This window comes from Camponotus vicinus, unplaced genomic scaffold, assembly GCF_025532165.1.
Source record: "Camponotus vicinus isolate PSW18456_S1 unplaced genomic scaffold, iyCamVici1.0 SCAF_9, whole genome shotgun sequence".
In the NCBI taxonomy this organism is placed as follows: domain Eukaryota; kingdom Metazoa; phylum Arthropoda; class Insecta; order Hymenoptera; family Formicidae; genus Camponotus; species Camponotus vicinus.
In genome coordinates, this window is record NW_028141981.1 from 8,440,836 (window position 1) to 8,463,907 (window position 23,072).

Here is a 23,072-nt window from a genome sequence, read left to right on the forward strand (position 1 = left end):
TTACTTAATAAAATGTCTTAATGAAAAAACTGATATTTTTCAAATATATTAATTGCTAATATAATATAATTAATTAAACATTTGATATATTTTGTATTTTATATTTTCATGTCTTCTTTATTATTTCTAATATATTTAATACATATGTTGTTTACAGATGTAAACATGGTGGCCGAGCCAAAGCCTCACCAAACTGGACGCAAGCGACAGAATGTCTCCAAAACTGGCAATGACTGGTAATTTATAAATTTTTAGATTTTATGTGTTTCATACAAATGTCTTTCGAATGAAATTTCATATCTGATGAGATGATGCAAATGCATCTTTAATAAAGTAATGATGCGACTAATCCAGCCTGTCTTTCTTCATTCATTACTTGATTCTTCATCGTGTAAGATTATATTTCTCTGCAAGAAGTTTTGATCCAGCGTTGACCCAGTAAATTTATTATGTGTGTATGGCATTATATATATGTAATACCTGGCGTTCTACGAAGCTTTTTCACCTATTTGTACAAATTTATCAACAATCTACTCTAAGTAGATCCTGGTGTTCTTTGGCACGTAGTTGCATCATCTCATCTTATCTGCTCGATTTTTCCTAGCGCGGCGCGTATAAATCTTCGAGTGAGTGGAGTCTCATTCAAAGAACCGCTTTATCCTAGCTTTAAGGTGCCGACGAACCCTAAACTCGATGTATAAACCCGAAAGCGCCGAGAACGTATTTTACGCGCGAAACGTGACCGCGAATTCACGAGCGGTCGCAATATTTGCGAAGGCTAACTTGCACGAGACACACGCGCGGAATAAAAAACCTTAATTGCGTTGGATTGCACGCATAAAGGACGCTTGTGTCTTGATGAAAAAACCTGACGATCTGGAACGACGAAGTAATAATCTATATGAATTGAGGGAAGTGTCAAATTGTTAAGCTAATTACTTACATAATAATTCAGAAAATACTTGAACCGTCATACAGACAAATAAATAATTTAGAAAATATCTTAATATCAGCAAAATAAAGATACTATTATTGACCATAGGTTTTTAAAATAGGTTTTTATATATACTATACATTATAAAGGATCATGCATTTTATAATTTGAGAAAATGTCATCTTTCGCATATTAGAATTTTTCTTCATGTGTTTAACTGATCGTTAAAATATTTTAGAATCACGATAAAAGCATTTTTCAGTTTTGATTAAAAATTTAATTGCAGTTATGTTTGCAGTAATCTGATTCAGTGCTCGAAACAGGAAGTTATTCGTTGCGAGAAAAAAGAAATGTCAGAGACATTTTGCAACAGTTGATGCATTATCCACGACAGATAGCATCGTGGCACAAACGTCGATACGAAACGTCTTTCACGAACTAAATCGTGTCTCTTCCCTTTTCTCCTTTTGCCAGCTCTTCGTTCTCTTGTTTCTCTTTGTCGCTTCTTTTTAACGAGAAAGAAACAAAGAGGATTTGACGATTTTCCGAGTATGTCACTTTAATCAATGCCAATTTTTGATCGTCCTCAATTCGTGCACTTTTAATGTTGAATTTTAAAGATAATGATAACAGGACATTTTGACAAAAAAATAATACGAACAAAATTAAAATTTTAATTCATAATGAAATAAAGTTGTCTCTATTTCTTATTAATTACAAATTAATCTAAAGGCACATTAATTCTCTAAAAAAATAGTATTCAATAAAATTTATAATTAAAAAAATTTACTCTAATTTTTAAAGAATGTATTAAAAACGAAAAGATAATTAACAACAGATATGATAAACTAAAACAATGGAATTAGCACATAAACAATCAAAATATTCAATTATCTTGAAATTAATTTTCGAGCAAACTTTGGATATAACTAACCTGAAACAATTTCACAGATTAGCTAACTTTGTTTTACACAGTAAACGGTACGTAAGCATATACTTACGTAGAACAAAGGTGAATAGCTTGATTTTAATTGTACATATAGTTTCAATTAAAATTAATCGAGGTATAATACACAATAATAATTCTGTTTTTAGATTTAATTTTTAGATTTTGTTTTAGATTACATAGTTAGTAGAAAAATATATTTTCAAATAGAGAATATATACACAATATATGCATATGTACGTACATATATATATTACTAACATTTTATATTATTTTTAAAGAAAGAATTTAAATTATCTAAGAATTTTATTACAATAAATAGAAGAATATTATACATAAACTAAAATTGAGGCTATACGTACTCGTAAAAAGAATTGACCCATCAAAGTTCAAGAAATTGAGTGGAATACTTTCATGAATGAAACATAGCGACAACTACTAGGACATGGTCTAACATCAAGATGGCTTCTTTTAAAGAAATATACAACCTGAAAGATTTTGTGATTATGTGATTTTGTTATCAGCTTAGATTAACCGTCTAAAATACAAAAAATTAATCAATTGCTATTTATATTTAAGCGAGAAATACTAGTAAATATTAAACAGATATATATGTATATTATAGATATAAGTTCTTATCGGAAATATATTTCTTATCAGAAATATTTCTTGTAGTAAAAGTTTTACGAAAATTTTAATGGGGTAAAACACGTGAAATTGTCTACATATACTCACTAAATTTCTTAGAGTGAAGCTTGCACTCGAAAAATTGAGTGACTGGTCAAATCACTCTACTTAGAGTGATTTGACCAGTCACTCAATTTTTCGAGTACAAGCTTCACTCTAAGAAATTTAGAGAGTACATTCATGCATTCGAAGATGAACTGCCATTCACGATCGAATCAAATTTTAGAACGTAAAGTCTCATGCGCACAGAATGCGACAGAAAACATCATTACATTACGTGAGAACGTGTAATATCTGCACGTGGGTTTTCTGGATCCTTCGTTTGTCATCCTTTTAATGTAGCTGTCAATCCTGCGCCTCTCGTCCTGACCGGAAATTCAACCTGTGCGCAAGATTCGGCTTCACCTAAAAATATTATGCGTCAAAAATCACTTTTAATGAAGAAAAAAGATTGCATTGAGTTTTAAACTTCATTTTAATTACTTCTTTTAATTATTTTTGTTGTACAAGACAATTCGTTTCTTTTCTCTCCCAAAATGGTACAAGTAGAAAAATAAATTTTTTTCTGATAAATATATATAAAAATTTTAGCATATTCTGTATGTATAAAAGCAGTGAAATATTTATGATTGATTTTTATAGTAATGTTAAAGCGAAATAGAATGAATCCTAAATGAACCACGCTATACAGAAGTAAAGTGACTCGCAAAACCAGAAAATACGTATTATATACGTATATCAATTACGTATATGTGAATCGACATGTTAAAAGCACTGAATTAAAGAGACGATTGAAATAACATTCAAAATTGCATGCTATCCAAGAACGAAAATATCAATTTACTTCTAACAAACAAGTCATTTAATTCTATGCAATCACAATTTTCATATTCATTGATCATTTAATTTTAGAATATTATTACGAATTTTCACTATTTTAACTCTTGATAAATATTCATATTTTAAATTCTTGCATCTACATTTTCTATATGATTGTAAAAAAATTATTCAAAATAGAATTATTTTAAAATAATATTTACGATAATTTTCACAAGAAAATAATATTTTAGAATAATCGATCATAGACATTGTATACCTTTCATATTTTAAAAACATACATATGACTGCTATGTATGTTTAATAATTTAACTTTTCACTTCAATTTATGCAAAAATATTACTCGGTAAGTTAATTCATTTCCTGAGTAAGATAATATTCGACGAGCTAAGTCAGTTTCGCTTAGCGCGGCTCATTGATAATGCCCCAGCATCTTTATATTCATTTATTTCTGTTTATTAAGTTAATTTAATTATGAATTCGCTTGGACGCGTTTATTTAAACGAAGACGTGTGTGTGAATAAACGCACGTGTGTATAACGCCGATGTCGATAATCCGCCGGGTCGGCAAAGCCGCGAAAAATATTCCACCGGCGTTTCCGGGATTCGCGCGAGGTATTCGGGACAATTTCAGGATATCCGCGGGATTCCCGGCTATCCCTGCACCTTCCCGGGGCTCCCGGCGTACGTGTTACGGAAGCAAACAGGTCGCTTAACAAGCCGGAAGAACAATAAAAATGCGTCACCTCATTAACCGCTCCCAATTAGTCGCGGGACAGTGTCGCACAGCGCTTAATGCGACGTATACCGGGTGTCTCACGGTTGGGGCGGTATTATAAACGTGAGTTGTAATCCCTCTTTTCCTTTATCCTTTACTATCATTATTATAATAATTAATTATGGGACTAATAATTTAATATTGCGCACTGCATAAATTAATTTTTTCAATTATATTTTAATATAAGATGCGCGTATAAGAATATATATTAAGAAGTAAATATTGTTTTTTTTTCCATATACTCTGTGTGTATACATACATTATATATATTAAAATTAGAATAAATTATAGATTATCTCTATAAATTTATATTATTAAATTCTCTCGTAGAGGAGAAAAGATGTAATTTGGATAAATGATTTAGTAAGATATAATAATAATTTAAAATTCTACAAAAATCAAATATATACATATATGTTAAGAAGGAAATGAAAAATCAAATAAAAATTCAACAAATTAAATGGAATAGGAATATATTATTTTGTAAAATGCACGAATTTTGTATTTTATGATTCGAAACATTCGCTGAGAGCCTTAAGCGAGATCTTTGAAACGGGCAGAAAAGCCAAATCCGACCTCGTCGAGACGGAAATCGCAGCAAAACGCGAATATCGCAGTTACGAGAATTACGCGTGAATTGTACGGCTCGGTTTCGAGTGCGCTTCAGCACGCCATTCAAGCAGGATCGTCCGTTCATTGTCCGTCCGTTAATCCTCTTCCCGCCCCCATCGAGATCACGTGATTGCAGATTTTTAGCGAATCATGCGGCAGGCGTTAAAGTTTTAACAATCCATATTTTTTTTTCATTTTTACTAATTTAGTTGGTTATTTCTGCTTATCCTATATGCGTGATATGCATAAAGCATTTTTTTCCCAAACTTTTTGTTTTTGTTTACTTCTTTATTAAATTTTTACCTGAAATTATAAACTTTTTAATATTTTAAAACTGATTTTTCTCTATTTAGCAGATGTTTAAAAATAAACTATTGTTTATTTAATAACTTTGAAAAATTAAATAATTGATATTTAAATAATTGAGCCACACATTTTTTTAAATATTTGTTAAAGAAAATATGTGAAATAGAAAAATAAATTTTTCTTGTTTGCTCTTTATTGTTGTTTGTTATTAAATTTGTTTCATCTATTTTGTAATTTTTAGCTGCGTGTAATTCAAAAGTTTTTTAATGCTTCCTAATTCAATTTTAATTTTGATCTATATGTTATAACATTAATATTAATGATAACATTAACAAATACTTTCGGTCATAATAAACACTATTAATCAAATTATATAAATAATTATGTAACACATCAAGTGCTATGCCGAAAAATTCAGATAAAGAAGTAACATTATTTTTGCAGATGAAAATACAGCCTTAACATGTCCTTTTCCTCTCTCTTTCATCTCCTTCGTACGTTCATTTCCTGCAGTTTGTGTAAATTAGGTTTGCTCGTTGCAGCAGGGTGCATAGTAACGTAGTCCATTTTGTAGAGCGAGACTTCCTCTTGCGGCTCGAAATAGTTTCGTGTGTTTCTCAGACGAATAACTGGAATAATTATTTACAAATTAAACGTGCGTGCAATTTATGTTATTTAAAGTATTTCGTTTTATTACACTTTATTTAATATTAATAAAATTTTTTATTGTCTTCGTTTTATAATTTCAAAAATATTGACGCTTAGCGAAATTCATTATAACAGTTTTGAATTTTTTAACATTTAATCTTTTTAAATTGTAAGTGCTCAAAGATTATATTTTAGAATTTTTCATAGATTATATTTTATAAAATAGCTTAATTAAAAGATTAAATATTGTTGTCTTTTCATTTTTATAATATTATACTTAAATGTTTAAAAAACAAGGCTGTTAAAAATAACAAATTTTAAAAAATCTTAGAAGTAGATCTTTTTTAATTTCTATTCTGTATTATTACGTACTTAAATATCTGAATTAAATTACTCGATTTTTAAATTTAAGAATGTATAATAGTTTATGCTGACAATTTAAAAATTTAAAATCTGAAAGATATATGAGGGTCCAAAATTTCAGCGAAAAATATTGAATACTTGATTGTTTGATTAATAGAATGAACTAATAGAAAAGGTAAGTGGACGACTTTTGAAGTGGCCTGTAGACGTCGACTTGCCCTCGCCAACCCCTTTAACGCCGGACATAAATATTAATAAGCGAGCGGTGAAATTCACGCTTATCGCGCTACCGTGAAGATTTACATGAGATAACACGACTTTCCTTTTGCGGCATGCGCGCAGGTGTGTCATCGTGTAGGTGTATGCGTGTATGCATGTATGTGTTTCTAGCTTCAGAAAACATGTCAACATTTACATACAAGGCCGGATAAGCGAGTCACGGGGATCGTTTTGCAGCTACGCCGACTTCTATCGGGCTTGATATCTGCCGAGCTTTATTACGCCACCCTCGGAGAATAAATGATGAAGACAGACGAGGAGTTGGGGGTTATACTAAATGGTGCTGTGGGAGTGACATGGTGGTTGGCAGTGGGCAATATTTTCGCAAACCAATATGATTTTTACAAACAATGTTAGCGTCTTTAGCGCTGATTTTACCGTAAAGATATAGTTATCTTTACATAGTTATCATTAGTTTCTTGTATTTTTTAATTTCTGGAATTTTGTGTCTTTGGGGATCTTTACATTAAATTTTAATTCTTTGATTTCATAGAGATCAGATTTATAACATACCAAATCCTTCGATCCTGAAATCTTTAGATTTTTTAAACTTTACGAGCTTACGAACTCGAAAGCTGTTGCTCCCTAAAGCCCAACGTATTTGAATTTTTGAATGATTGAATTTTTAGAAATGGAATGCTTTAAAATTCATACTTTTCTATTTTTGATTTTTGATTTTGAAACATTGCATGTTGTATAAAAAAGAATTATTTGATTTTTAAATTTTTAAAATATGATTAACTTTCTGAATTTCAAAGCAGATAGAAATTCGTAGGTATAAGGTAACACATATAGTTTCATAAACACATGTAATACCAAGAACTGAAAGACTAAAACTTTAAGAATAAAATGGTTTAAGAATTTAAAAGAAAATCTTTTTAAAAGAAATTATTGACAAATTATAATTCAAAAAATTTTGGTTATGTGGAATATATTAAATATATTAAATATATTAAATATATTAAATTATTCTGTTAATAATTTATAAAATGATTTTTTTGTACATTTATGCATGTATATATAATCACAGCGTTTATTCAAAATAGTCCGTTTCCTAACATTATCTATCAATAGACGCTCCATCAAGTACAAGCTGATAATCTCGGTAGGCGAACGCGGTTGAATTTTCGTTCTAACGGAAGTGGCACAATTAAGGGAGTTTTGTCTCGGGGGGTGGCCAGAGCCAAGTTCCGGAGTACCATTAGGTATATTAATGTGCTTCCCTAGTTCGGGTCGTTCCGGGGCCAGGCGCATTATACTCGCCCCGCGCTCGTTTACAGCCGATGCAATCGGCCAAACAACACCGGTTATTGCCAAGATTAAATGTAATTCAAAAAATTTGATTCTAGTAATATTCCCTTACAACGTGTGACCCGCGTTTCTAGTGATTCGTAGCTTTTTGCAGTCATACAACTTCTACTCCATTTGAAATCGATTAATATTAGTATCTCCTTGCTTTATATTCTTAGATTTCTAAACATATGAACGCGTTTATACATATATAATTTTTTACAAGTTATTTTAAATTATCAAATACTGAAATTTTCAATACTTCTTTTTTTTTAGACGCGAATTTTAAAACCTGGTTTTTATTTCTTTGGAATGTTATCCTCGGAATTCTTGTTCTCGGAAGAATGGGCTGTCATATTTAAATGTTAGTGTTATGCAAGAATTCTTATCTACGTATTATGCAGAGTTTTTATGACATAAATTCCTCAAAGAGAAAACGTTAATATAATAACATAAAATGCATTCATAAACCTAGTATAATATCTATTATAGTACAATATCTAATACATCGTTGTTAAAATATGAAAAAGTTCGCATGTGACTTATTTTTATATCGGTTTTAATGTTACGTTTTTCTTTTGTTATTATCAAAGAAAAGTTCAGCTTTACATTCTGTAACAATCTAAAAAGTTTCTCTAATTATTCTCTATGTAGACTTAAAAACTTTCTCAATAAATATACTTTAATAGAATAATTAAAACATACAAATGTAATTACTAAAATCTTTTCTCTCTCTCTTTTTCTTCATTCATTACATGTTCTAAAAATCTCTAATGTCTTATAAAAAATTTAAATACATTTAATAGATTTTTAAAAGTTACATTTTTTTAGAAGCAATTTAAAAGCAATTTTTTTTATACGCTACCTTTAGTGTGGAAAGAATTGATGTTGAGGTCGAGTCGAATCGATTGGGGACGCGAGGAAGAGTTCTTATTATTCTACGTCCGCGGAATATAAATCTGCATAGGAACACGCTCTCGCATGCGTGTGCGTGTCGACACTCGAAAATTATACTTGCAAACGCCGTAGGAGCGTAATTAACGTCGCTGGCACGCACCATTATCCTGCCGAGGTATCCGAGTATCCTGCTAGTATTATTGCGCGTTTTAAAAATTGTCGTTTAGTTTATTAAGCACAGGATGATATTTTTTTTAAACAGTCGGATGACTATTCTTTTCACTTTGACATTTAGTCACTTTTAAATAAATAAACTAATAAAGCTTTCTTTATATACCATTTCCTCATGTGCATATTTTGAATCATTAAAATCAATTGCACTCATTTAAATGAAAATTAATCGAATCGCAATTAAATAAATATCAATTTTGTATTATAATTCTTTTATCGTTATAACGCTATACAATCGTTTGAATTTATAAAATGTAGTATATCTGCTCGCGAATTTTAATTTTATTCATGACGTAAACAAAACAAATAATTATTTTAGATAACTGATAATATTAATTGGCGAGAGTTATAAATTGCATTTTATATCGAGAGATAAAGGAAAAGTAAAATTAATTCAGGCCAATCCAAAAATTTCACAAATTTATAATATTACATCTATAAAAAGAAATTATACGTATAATAATAAATTTTTTTAGTGCACATTAATTTCTTAGATTACTTTATTTTTATTTTTATTTGTTTCTTAGATTTAAATTACACTTTTGAAAAGAGTTCTTTCTAATTTACTACGATTGATGTTAGCCTCGTGGTATTAGTATCGGTGAGCGGGAATTCGATAATATTATGTTACAGCAGGCAATATATTGCGAGTGTATGCGCGCATCTGAATGTGGTGCACGATAGTCCTTGGTATACCGCAAACCGCGACGTAACTCGGTAAACCCCCATCCTCTCTCTCGCCCACGTGTTAAACATTGATTACTGACATGCGTATAGTTAATATACCAATGTAATTCACATGAATGTTCGAAGCCGTTATACTTCCTCGTGAATATGAAACAAACAGTTATACACGATGACCCAATTTAATCCCACCACGTAATTATCTTCAAAACTGAGGGTTATTGAAAAACATGGTCTGCATCAAAATTGTGTGTGTGCGGCTATTTCAAAGAGAATATTTCGTCTTGCGCTCACATAGCGTAACTTTGTTTCAGATACATCATTTTCGAGGTACAAAGATAATCTCTTTCTCTCTCCATTTTTAAATAGAGTCAGATATTATTTCTTTTTTACGTAAATCGATTTCTCACGTTATTCTCTGCGTATAAGGAAATATGGAAAATATTTATGTTATACCGATGGTAACATAGTCGGCGGCACTTGTCTCGTTACGAAAAATGATAGTCACAGAGTTGGAAATGAGATCTCCCAGGAAATGCTATTGTCTTACGCTAAGGTCCTTTATAATCCTTGTTAATAAATCCTCCTGTTAGACCTTTCTCAACCCTTTGTTCTATTCGTCATAATGAATCCACAGACCGTATAATACACCCGTATGCTCGTATAAAAAGAGAATATTCACAATAGGTAGCGTTTATAATATATAATCCGCGTAGTTTATACTTTCTACTATTTTAGCGGAGGAATTTTCATTATACCGCATACACATATATAACGCGATCCGTCAGTATCACCCAATATGTTTCCGCAAATCCCTAAAGAGCCATTGGGTCGCGAGAGCAGATACCGCGCAAAAGTGTAACGACCGAGCGAAAGAGTCATCCCCCGAAAGAGACGGCGCGATCTCTAAAAGGCCGGATCGATCTCCCCGCGCGGGAATGTCGAAAGGGTGCGAAAGGACGAGGAAGGACGGACTCGTCCACGCTGGAAGAGGCAACAGGAATCGAGACGCGGGCGCGATTCACGCGAATATCGCCGTAGTCTGTTTTCGAGCTGAGTTCAGCGCGAACGTGATTTTCAAGCACTCAAGCGAAGTGGAGAATGGTGTCCGCAGCACGTGCCTGCGGGCTAATCCGCCATCGTCATTCCCGGCTGACTCCATTTCGCTGTACGTTCCGACGGTTCCGGTGGTTTAGCCGGGGAAATCGCGTTCTTTTTATTTCGCCAAGTGTTTTACCCTCTCCTCCAACTAATTCTGGTTTGTATCTCCTATCTCTTGCTGCAATTTCCGCAATATTGCTGAAATTTTTGACACAATATTAACGTTCTCATCTTGTAGAGCGCTTCGAGCTAGATACAGTCACATATATCGCAATTGGTCCTTTTGGAAAGAATTGCGAGCAAGCTATAGAATGTTCAAGATTATTGTATTTTTGGAGAGTGAAATTTTCTCCGAGGAGTGAGTTTCCTCAATTTAATATTAATAACACTATGAGTAATGAAATGAAAATAAGTATAATAATATCTTATTTGGTTTGCTTAATTTCACGCGGATTTTATTTTGAGAGTATCTTAATATTAGTTTTTAATTTTGGGGATTTAGTCATCAAAGATATATTTAATGTTGAAATTCAAAAAAGTGTAATAAATGTTGAATAATCACTAATAAAAAAGATCGATTTTATATTAATCCAAAGTCACAATCTCTGGTCAATATTAAATTATCACTGTAATTGACATTAAAATCAATTATATGCTCTTTTTCTAGAATTTATACGTCCCGCATTTGCTTAAATCAATATAAGATACACTTATAAACATATTTTTTAATAATTGAAATTTACAAAAATTAGCTAATATTATAATTAATAATTATTTCAACTTTTGATTAATTAAAATAATCTAATTATGGGATTAACTTTGAAAATATTGAAGAGGCATTTTCCCCTGAACTTCAGTGAAAAACATCTTCAACAATCATAATCACGATAAAAATAATTTCATTTTAAATTATAAAATTTTTGACGGAATATAAAAATTCATTTTTAATTCAATAAAAATATTGATTAGATATTTATAAAAATTATATCTTTTTCTATTTCTTCTAAAATCAAATATTGATACTCATTTGTAATATCTTGATTTTTGTAATTATTTTTAGCGATGATTCTTCACTTTATTCCACCCTTATCATTTTTCTTTATACGTTTTGCTCGTGGTCTGTCAGAAAAAAATGATAAAAAATTGTTATAATAGAGCTAGAACATATTATCTTTATGTGGAATATTTTTGCATTTTTAAAGAAAAGTATATCTTCAAAAATCGAATTCGATCGAATCGAGTAAACATTTGTACGATTCTCTGTTACTAGCTATTTTACTTATTCGGAAATACAATGAGAACATATATAAACATAATGACAATTATGAAATAAAAAATGATTAAAAATACTTATCAAGAAATATATATATCTTATAACTTTTTTCCTTAAAAATTATTGATCTTTAATTTTGTTGATCTGTAATTTTGTGTAAAGTCGCATTCAAAGCAGTTTCGTGCAGTTTCCCGTTCGATTGTGTATCGCCATATATCGACTCCCGACTTCAATAACACTTATTGGTAGGCTCATTATTTGAGCAATGAGTGGAGCATTTTCCCTGCTGGGGCGTATATATTAGACCTCCTAAATAAAGGAACGCGTTTGTGAAATAGTTGAAGTGTTAAATATCCAAATGCACGAGAAACGCTCGCGGCGAGAGCCGCCCGCACGTTCGTCGTACAAGAGCCGTACTTAATCAAGCGCGAATACTAAATCAGCGTTGGGAAAATTTCCGTGGCCAAGCTCGTCCGATCGAGTTTGTTCGAAGCGGCGCGGCTTGGCGCGGTCCATTCATGGCTCTCCTTCATTGTGTACGCGCGCTCTCGGTAACCTTCGTCTAGCGGCATGGTACACACAGAGAGATCGCACAAACAAGAGAGGCTGTCCGCCTCCCTGTCGAAACATCGAAGAGCATATTTGTGAAGCAGTCGAGCGAGTTCTATCAACATTTCAACATCGTTAGCATTCAATTACACAATTATTGAGAGCCTTGGCCACGCAGGATCGTGCATCCCCCTTTCTTGAGGGAGGATAAGGGGGAGAGCGGGAATGGATAACATCACTTTCTAATGTTGGTTGTGACTGATTGTTAAAAAACAATCCCTTTTGCTCGAGCGACAAACTGTACGTTTCTTCGTACGACTCGACAAAGAAATGATCAATAGTAAATAAAGAAAAATGAGTTGATCTTCGAATAATCTTAGTTTCGTTGTTTTATGGCAAATAGCAATATATTTCATATAATAAAATTTTAGTTTTAAATAACTTATTATGATGATCATACATCTACATTGTTATATGAGCAAACGAGATTATTTTATATTTAAATATTTAAATATTTAGTTTTTATTAGATTGAGATGGTTTGGATCTTTTATGAGAGAAAATATGAGAATACATTGTCTTTCGAATAAACTTGACTGATTGCCTGCGGTTATTTAAAACAAAATCTCGTTTTTTTTCAAATTATATTATTTCATTAGATGTTTGATCGAAAATAAATGCCGCCTCTTATATCATTACACGCCATAGTTATTGCAAGAGTAATATCAAAATGTAGTACCGGTCAACGGACTGCCGGAGCTTTTATTGAAATTCTTGAAGGGAGAACTCTGAAAAGAATTCCTTCCCCTTTCGGACCGAGCCATCCGGAACGTCACACCTTCGGAATGAGCTCAAAACGGTGTGTTCGGTGCTGCGTAATTTAGTAGACTATGAAAATAAGCGGAATTTCGCAATCGGCAAAGATGCGGATATAAATAAAACTTATTCAAGAATTCCGCGAGAGAAATTGTAATTAATTTGTAACAAATAAATTTTTATAATCAAAATGCACAGATAGAAATTATAATTATGTATGTACACGCGCGCCAAATTTGTAAAAATGATAATTTTTTATAATCAATCATTTATTCAGCTTAATTTAAATTTAAAGTAGGTCAGTGCATTAATAAAATTTTTATGTCTATATATTTACGATTACAAATATTGTAAAATTTAATATTTAATTTAATATTTAATATTTAATTTGTCCAATGAAAGCCTGATATTATTAAATTAACGTTAAGTAAATGTATTCTGTGTTTTCAAGATAGAAAAATACAATATAATTTAATACTGCAGCAAATGAATATTGAATACGGAAGTAGAATAGCTAAAGGATAACTAAAAAATTCAATTAGGGAGCCAGTCCTTGCGATATGATCAGTTCGGATTCCTATTTCCGGTTCTATGTCGTTTTGATCTCTCTTGTGTCTGTCGTCCCTTGTCAAGATTTTTCTCGGCTGTTCTTTTGTCAGTCCTCCGATAATGTTACGATAACGAAACAATACTATTCTCAAAATGCGAGGATCAAGGGAGAATGCGCAATTATGAATTGAATTTAGAATTAATGGTCAAATTGTCATTTGCATGATATGAGATTAAAAGAATTAAGTTGCAACAAAAACATTTCAATTGTATGAAACACACTGGAATTCTATAAATTTAATTTAGAAAATTGAATTTTAATATAAATTAAATTGAAAAAAGTACATTATGGTATGAAATGCATTTTACATCATGCATGTCATATTACTGTGTCTCATCTTGCATACACATTTTTATATAATACATTACGCTATATTAATACTATAATAAAATTTGCATTATATTATTACACAATTTTAGTTTTAATAATCATAAAACTCTATAAGATTTTCTTATTCATATAATATATATATATAATATCCTTGATAAATTCTCTAAAACTAATATATATCCAGACTATGATTTTACTCCATAATTATCATCATTATCGTTATTGTTGTTATTATCATCCTTACAATATCAATCTATGAATGGATCGAGGGTCACGATGTCATGGCCAAACGATGCACGTTATGCGAAATTGAATATCGATTAATCGCCCTCATGATTCACTAATGTTGCGTCGGAAGTTAATTAAGCTGCGGTAATTGCGATCTCTCTTGAGCGATACTCACTCGGCTTTCCACAAGTTATATCACTTTGACACTATCGAATTGCGCCATTAAATTCTCACATAACCTCACATTACTAAAATTAAAATTATTCTCTCTCAGCATTATTATTATATGAGCTCATATAGAAAAAACAGATTTTTTCTATTTATTTTTTTAAAAGACTGAATAGTCTTTATTGTGATATTATACTATATATGAGACTTGATTGTGATATTATACTATATATGAGACTCATGTAAGTTCAATATACAAAGAGTCAACATTATGTAACAGTATTATATGTAATAATTTCGTCAATTCCTTCAATTCGGAATAAAGAAAATTGACGCGCACGGTCTCGATCTCTCGCCATTGAGCTTTCCAATCTTTTTTCCTCTCCTGACTTTCTCTCCGACTTCTGCCATTGTTCTTCGTGGCTGGCGTCGCGGCGCCTTTCATCGACGCTCTTTTGTTCACTCGCCAATAACGCTACGATAACGAGTCAATCGTATCATGGAGAATCGAAAGGTGTCAGCCTCGACTGCTTCAACGGGAATTGCATCGTCGAGAATCGAGGAATCGATAGGTAAACTGCTTTCCCCCCTTTTCTTCTCTTATACGTATTGTAAACAATTCGCGCTATTTCATGTGATTAATTACAGATCAAGTTTGCTCTCTCGAGATTTAAAAATTACACATTATAATAAAATAATATTGAAAATTTGATGCGACAGTTGTTGCTAATTTATATTTTTAATATTTAAAAAAGGAATATTTAATATTTAATACTTAAATTTATTTTAATATTTAATATTTTAATATTTAAGAAAGGAATTAATTTTATACAACTGAGCAAATTATATTTACATTAATGGGAGAAAACCCTTTTGTACTATCTTATACTACTGGATCGTATTTTATATTATTTTTACACGTTATTCCTTTCTGGTGTCATCTTGGTTTAATTTCGGAATTCCGAAGCAAATTTAGAATTAATCCTATAGACTGGAATCCTATTCAAATACAAAATGCATGTGTAAGATTTTTTTGCAAAAGAAAAATATTTATTTAATCAAATTCGCATACAAAAGTGTACTGGTACACATATGAGAGTATGCGTCTGCGTTTTCTGCATTCATAATCTCTCGGGAATATTCAGTTCGCCGCAAATACGCTTTCTGTTGTCAGCTAACGAAGTAACATGAATAGTGTAAATAACGGTGATAATTTCGGTGGGAGAAATTAACGAACAGGGGAGAAGCAGAGAGTGAAAAGTAAAGTTCGCGCAAATGGCTACCATAAAAACGTACTGATGGTTATTCGGAAAAATATTGCATACTTTATCGGCACATATTTCCTTTTCCCTGTTCCTGACCTCTTCTCGATGCGATATACGGATTACGCGTAAATAAATAATACCTGTAATAAATGTAATTTGTGTGAATACGCACCATTGATAATTGTTACGAGAAGACGCATTAAATTAATAATTATAATAATGACAATAACAATAGCAATCTCCGAGCGTAGAGCTTTTGCAGCTGTGTACGGCTGTTAAACAATTAATTTTTAAAAAATAGTAGTAGATATAACTTTGAAATATGCGGCTAAATGAGATACACTGAAATGCAAATATCAACAAATAAATATTAAAAAAAGTAGTAACGTGAAAATATTAAATAAATTATTTAAATAAAATAATAGAATATATAAATGTCGAGAAATTAAGTATATAAAAAGCAGTATTTATATTTTAAAGTACTGTTGAAATGAAAAAATATATTGCAAATTAGCAAATATAATTAACGGATTAATTTAAAAAAGGAAAAGAAAAAGCAGAATATTGAAAAGAGAGAGGTGTAAGAAAATAAAAGCACTTTTTAATTTTTTATACTTTATATAATTACTCTAACTATTGTCACAGTTTATGCTTTCGTTGTCTTATTGTTAGTCTCTTCTTTTATTCTATTATTATAATGAAATTTAATTTATTCAATGATTTTTCTAGTTATTTTTATATTTTTATTTAGCATTATCGGCAATTTATTTCGTGATATTTCATGTATGTTTAAACAAATTTCAAACTACTATTGTCGCTGACACGTAATATTTGCTAAATTCGTCAAACGTTAAACGGTTTAATAAAAATAGAACAAGAGTAAATGTCGGTACGTGATCGACGAAAAGTTGTCGGCCGACAACGAATAACTGAATAAATAAAAAAAAACGGAGAGAATGTCAAACTAGAGACATTTTTAAATAACAAAGGGTGTCCGACATCCTAATTGCGGCGCCATTTTTCGATACATGCGACCGTTTAGGACGATGTTCTTTTCATTCTGCAGCACGCGTGTTTCGGACGTGTCTCCGTTTTTCGATTTTCGTGCGTGATCGATTTTCGACCATTCCGCCAACTATTTTTCCGATGTGACGCTCTGTGAAAGCGTTTAGTGACGAACGTCCTCCACGCATTTTACTAGAATCGTGGTTCGTAAAAGGCCGTAATTATTCTTCCATATTTTTTGATATCTTTTTTTTTTGCTTTATTAGATTATATGGAAGAGCACAAAATGAATCTATGTGCAAGTCAAACTAGTATTTCTCGTGCAAAAATAAATAAATATATATATATATATATATATATATATATATATATATATATATATATATATATTAAAATATATTTTTATATATTTTAATAGATACATAAATATAAAAATGTATACAGATTTTATAAAATATTAGTAACGAAATGTTATACATTTGATGAATATTGATGAAAATGTTGCATTATTTTAGATATACATTAAATATCCTTGTATTTGATTAATTGATATAAAATTTTAATTTCTATGGTTATCATTTATTATAACTTTCAATAGATATTAATTTATTACAACTTTCAATATATATATATATATATATATATATATATATATATATAGACAAATTCTGACAAAATGAAAATGGCAATACAGCGCTTGTTATCTAAAAACTTTTTATTCGTTTGCCTGAAAGCTTTCCTCTCTCTACTTAACATTACGTTATCAGGCGGAAGGATTACCTTGTAATATATTTGAGCAGTTAAAGGAAGATACAGGTAAATCGGCAAAATACCGTGGATGGAATGAAAAACCATAATAAAATGCAGCAAATAAGATCACTAAAAATACAGAATGGAACTTGAAATTTTATGAAATTTTATTTTATTTTTACATCTTTTCTTTCATCATTTAAAATTATCAATTAACGTTTAAATATTTTAATCAAATTAAAAGGAGAAATTATTATAATTGTTTTCTTAAATTAATTAATATTGGAATTATTAGAATTGAAAGATTTCTGTTTTAGGAGAAATAGCAAATCTGCGTATCGCCATATTGACATTGCGATCGAAGTAATTGGCAATTTCCCGTTAAAACGCATCCATTTTATCAGTGTTTCGCAGTGGAAAGTTCGCCGCTTCATCCTTTTTGCCACGAGAAATCGCACGTTTAAACTGCAGCTAATGGAGCATTTATTGACCGAAACGCTCCTCGTAGGACGAATTCGATTAAAGTTCGACGCGATTCGATTACCAGGAGATTCGTTTTGTCGGCTCTCCGCGGGCACTATGTCTGAAAATCTTTGAAACGTCTGTCGGAAAATCTCGCAAAGTCAAGCGGATATATATTCATGTGATCGTAGAAATTTAATTTATGACGCCTGTGGCGTATGTAAAATCGATTATTACAAAAACGAAGATTGTTCCAGTTCTACTTGTAAAACAATAAAATTTTCTACAACAAAACTAAAGAGAGTGACAGAGATGTACAAAATGGCTAATATTTTCTATTCTTTTTTATTTGGATTTCAATTTTTTTACAAAAGGTAACATTTCATAAAAAGAGTCAGGTTGTTTATAAAAGAGTTGAGTTTTTACAAAAGACCTGTGACATGTATATATAAAAATCTGCGACATATATATATATATATATATATATATCTATATATATCTATATATAAATGTGTGTGTGTGTGTGTGTGTGTGTGTGCGTGCGTGCGTGTGCGTGTGCGTGTGCGTGCGTGCGTGTGCGTGTGTGTGTGTGTGTGTGTGTGTGTGTGTGTGTGTGTGTGTGTGTGTGTGTGTGTGTGTGTGTGTGTGTGTGTGTGTGTGTGTGTGTGTGTGTATACATATAAAAGACCAAATACAGAAAAACGATTATTACATTAAACAAATTTATCTTTTATTTGTACTTTAATAAAATATTCTTACTTTTATAAATTGTGGAATTCCGAAGCACTGCTTCTTTATTTTTCAATATGATTTAATAGAGATAATAAGTTAAATCATAAAACAGAGAGAGAAAGAGAAAGAGAAATGCATACCTCATATTAACTAATACTCATATTAACTAATATTAAATATTATTTCTCTTTTAGAGAATCCTGTAGTTCAAATTACACGCTCTGGTAATCATCAATCGATTCGCCATTCAAGCCGCGATATAGCTGTGGAATAACATTCGAATATTTTGACCAATATGAATTTGTGAATGTTTTTCACGCCTATATTTCGTCGTTTATTGCGTGATTGTTGTTAAACAATATTATATCAATTTAATTGTCATGTGCGCTCAAAATAATACAAAACCTGGAACGTAGAGTGAAATGCTTCACATTCTATATATAGCGTTGATTATTTCGTTAAATAATTGCTGCATTTTTAGTGAACTCTGATTAAAGAAAAATTTATATACTGCGTTGACAATAATTATAATAATGTGTTTATTGTTGATTATTTATCTAATACAAATTGCTTTTATTATATGTTTCAGGGACTACTACTATGACAGGTGAATATCTCGAACTTTACAATATACAGGTACAATTTGTATCATAATATTAATTTATGTTAATTCAATGTATCAAGTATTGGGGTTGAAAATGATTTGAAGTAATACTTGACAGTTAACACACAAATTATGTTTGCTTTTTAGCTTATACTGAAACTTGTGTATTTTTTCTGCTCGACCTTTTTTTCCAGCTGTCGCTTGAGTTTTCGTTAAACGAGATTCTGCATTACAAGAAAGCTGCGCTTTCTCTCGTCGGCAAATCGTATTTATATCTGTTCGTCTCTGATCTCTTCAGTTTCAATACGTGCCCGCCTAATTCGCGAATCAACAACAGCAGCATCCGCCAGACGTGCGGGCGCGTTTCGCGCGACGCTTCCGCCGCGCGAGTTGCATATTTAAAGCCGGCCGTTGAGCGTCGCACGAATGTAAACCGCATGCGAACAAAATAAGGGGAGAGAAACAACGCGACGACGCGATGCTACGCTACCTCGGAGACCGGGCGGCCGTTGGTTGCGTGAAAAAATAAAAAAAGAAAAAGAGTCGTCGGCGGAATGCGCCATGGCGCATTCATATTTTTGCACTTTTTAATCGTGAGCGTGCGCTTCAGACGCGGAACGGCGCGGACTTTTATTGTAGTGTCCCCTCACGCAATGCGCTCCGCTCGGCGTGACGCACGTTTTCCATGCCGGTCACAGAGCGCCTCTGAATAGTCATAATTAAAACGAAAACGAAGGCGCTGCGACACGATGCGACGCGATGCGACGCGTCGCGCGTTGACGCTCCCGAAGCCCTTTTCATATTTAATTGTTCATCATTTTTAATCCTGAACGGAGACCACATTGAAACGGATGCAACAGTTTTTCATACACGCGTCGTTTTGTATCAAGAGACACGTTTTTTTCTTTTTTTTTCCGATAGCATGAATTGCCAGACAGATCGTGTCAGATTCGCTATGACACCTCTTTGGAACGCGCGGACATCGATCGTGCTTTTACTATACATTGCTTGTTTCAGTATGCCGTTAACGAACACAGTCGACGTATTAATTTCTAAGAGAAATTTGAAACGTAAAGCGCAGGGTTGCGATAATAGGGGAGGATTGACGCGCGGATGAGAAGAGAATTCATAACTCGAAATCTCGAAATCTATCACGAGACTCGCGAGTAACGCACCGCACGCATGGGACAATCCGATTAACACGTGGATACAGGCGCAGCTATAATACCTGTACCTGTAGTGGATGCTGGGTTAATTAGAGACGCCTGTCCCTCGTGATCCATCGTCAGGCGATGTCATATGCAATGAACTAATAGAATCAAGATCCACGCGCTTTACTCTCATCCCAATCATAAATTCTTTTCATGAATAATTTACTACCGATTTTTTTTAATCCTGCAGAAATTGTAAACCTCGTACTATCTATGTCAAAATTATTACAGCTATCAAATATCTTTATATAAATGCACCGCGTGTTTTATTTAAATTTTTTATGAAAATCTTACGTAAGATTTTTCAATTTCTAATACTTTATATATACATATACATATATATATTCTATACAATTCTTTTATAACAAATAATATATTAGCTAGAAACGCTATCGTCCTTTATAAATTCACTCGGATATTTTTAATTGTATGCAATTTAGTACGCGCAATTAAATACGCTTCTCATAGCGTTCATTATAACCCACGTATCTATATATTATTACATTTATATCAAATTGATTTTGCTTATCAAAGCTCTTCTTTTATTTTATATTATCATTAATATTTATACGTCATTATATTGTTAATTACTAATTAAAAAATTATTAATTTTTATGAAAATATTCGCAATAAATTAAATAAACAGAAAATAATTATAAAATCTTAGCTTTTGCTGATTTCATATAACATAAATATTTCGTTTGTTGCGAATAATTATTATTGTTGAAAGCATGCTCTGCTCCCTGGATTGGCCAATAATTTCAACAAATGCAAAGTGTCATTCGGTCGAATGTGCACAAAAAGCTGCCGCTGGGCTAAATTAATAATTACTATTTACAGTTGCATGAGCGTAATGAATAATTATAGATTATCGAGTGAGAATAATAATTTGCGACTCATTGCACACAAATGAAGTTAATTTCATTGCGGTGGAATATATTAACATTTATTTATACTTCTACATCTTTGCAGAAAGTAAGAATATGATTACATTAACCTTATACGACAGTGAAATGGTATTACTTTTATTTTAGATGAGGATATACTATTAATATCAGTTAACAGCAGAGAAATTATTTTAGACAGATATATTTATACATAATATAATTTATTTAATATAATATAATTTAATCAATATAATTTAATATAATTTAATAATTTAATTTAATTAATTAAATATAATTATAATATTTACTCAATAATAAATATAATCATTTAGATTGGTTTTAGATAAAATCATTTATTTAGATCGGAAAATGCCTAAGAGGAAGAAAAAGGCTAGTAAAAAGTAACAGAGGTGCAGATATATTAATAGGATACTAATAAATGTAAAACTTCGATTAAAACAAATAACAACGAGTAATATAAGAAAATTTTATTAATATTTTAAAAAGATATAATATATTGATAAGAGGATAAGATCGTGTCAAGCACAAAGTGGCTATTATATATGTAGATAAAAATATTTTACATAAAATCTTGTTGGTTTCATCAATATAAAATATCAAATATCAAACATCACGCATACAAAGATAAGCCCTGATATTTTGTGGAAAATGAAATGAAATGTATGATGTATAAGAAACTTCTTAAGTGTATGGCATAGAATAAATTAGACTGAAGATCTAAATTGAAATCACCGAGCAACCACGTAACATTCATGGGCGAACTGCTGCTTTTCTAAATAAGCTATTTTACTGATTAGATCCTTAAATTATATTTTCTCTTCATCAACATCAAAAATTAAATTACATGATTGAATTAAATAATTATTTCGATTATACCATACTGTACGTAATTCTCTTTTTATATTTGCATTAAAATCGCATTTTACGTATTGTCAAATGTAATTAAAATTTTATTCACTTTATCTTTATTTAAGATTGCATGTGTTAATTATCTTATCTTCAACTTATTTTAATTCTAATCTAAATAATATTTTGATCATTTTACATTTCTTATCTTAGGGCGAGATGTTATCCAAATATACTTTTTTTTTTTAAATTGAGACGATTTTTAAGAAATATAACTATTTTGAGAGAGAATGTAGGCATATTCGTTTTATCGTATAATTCCCGTTAATTAATAATTTTATTTTTAATTTTATCAATAACAGTTCGTTATTACATAAAATTTGCAAAAGCGGAATATGAAGTTTATGTGGTAGAGAGAACATTCAATTAGCAAGAAGAGGAAATCAATTCTAAAGCCGGAGATGGTGAAGTTCTAAAATTAAATCTTTTTAATTATTGACACTATTAACAGTATATACATGTGTACAATTTTAATTGGCTTTTTAATTATCTTTATCATCGCATAATGACGGAAATTTTGTCTAATTTATACAATAAACATTTCTTATTCCGATCTGTTAATGTAGAAATTAGGAGATATAGAATAATCGCGTTTCCAATAATAATATATATACTCATACGAATAATAATATATTTTTCAGTAATTTTTAATCCACTTGATAT

General features: G+C 31.1%; 1 protein-coding gene across 4 annotated transcripts in view; it reads left to right on the forward strand.

Moving 5' to 3' along the window:
• LOC145977348 (uncharacterized) overlaps nt 1-23,072 on the forward strand; it is a 169,303-nt gene that overhangs the window by 127,081 nt on the left and 19,150 nt on the right. For all 4 annotated transcript variants that reach the window (XM_083109258.1, XM_083109257.1, XM_083109259.1 and 1 more), the window contains 2 exons: nt 158-236; nt 19,370-19,387. In XM_083109258.1, coding sequence (XP_082965384.1) covers nt 158-236; nt 19,370-19,387 — 97 coding nt within the window. The remainder of the gene's footprint in view (nt 1-157; nt 237-19,369; nt 19,388-23,072) is intronic.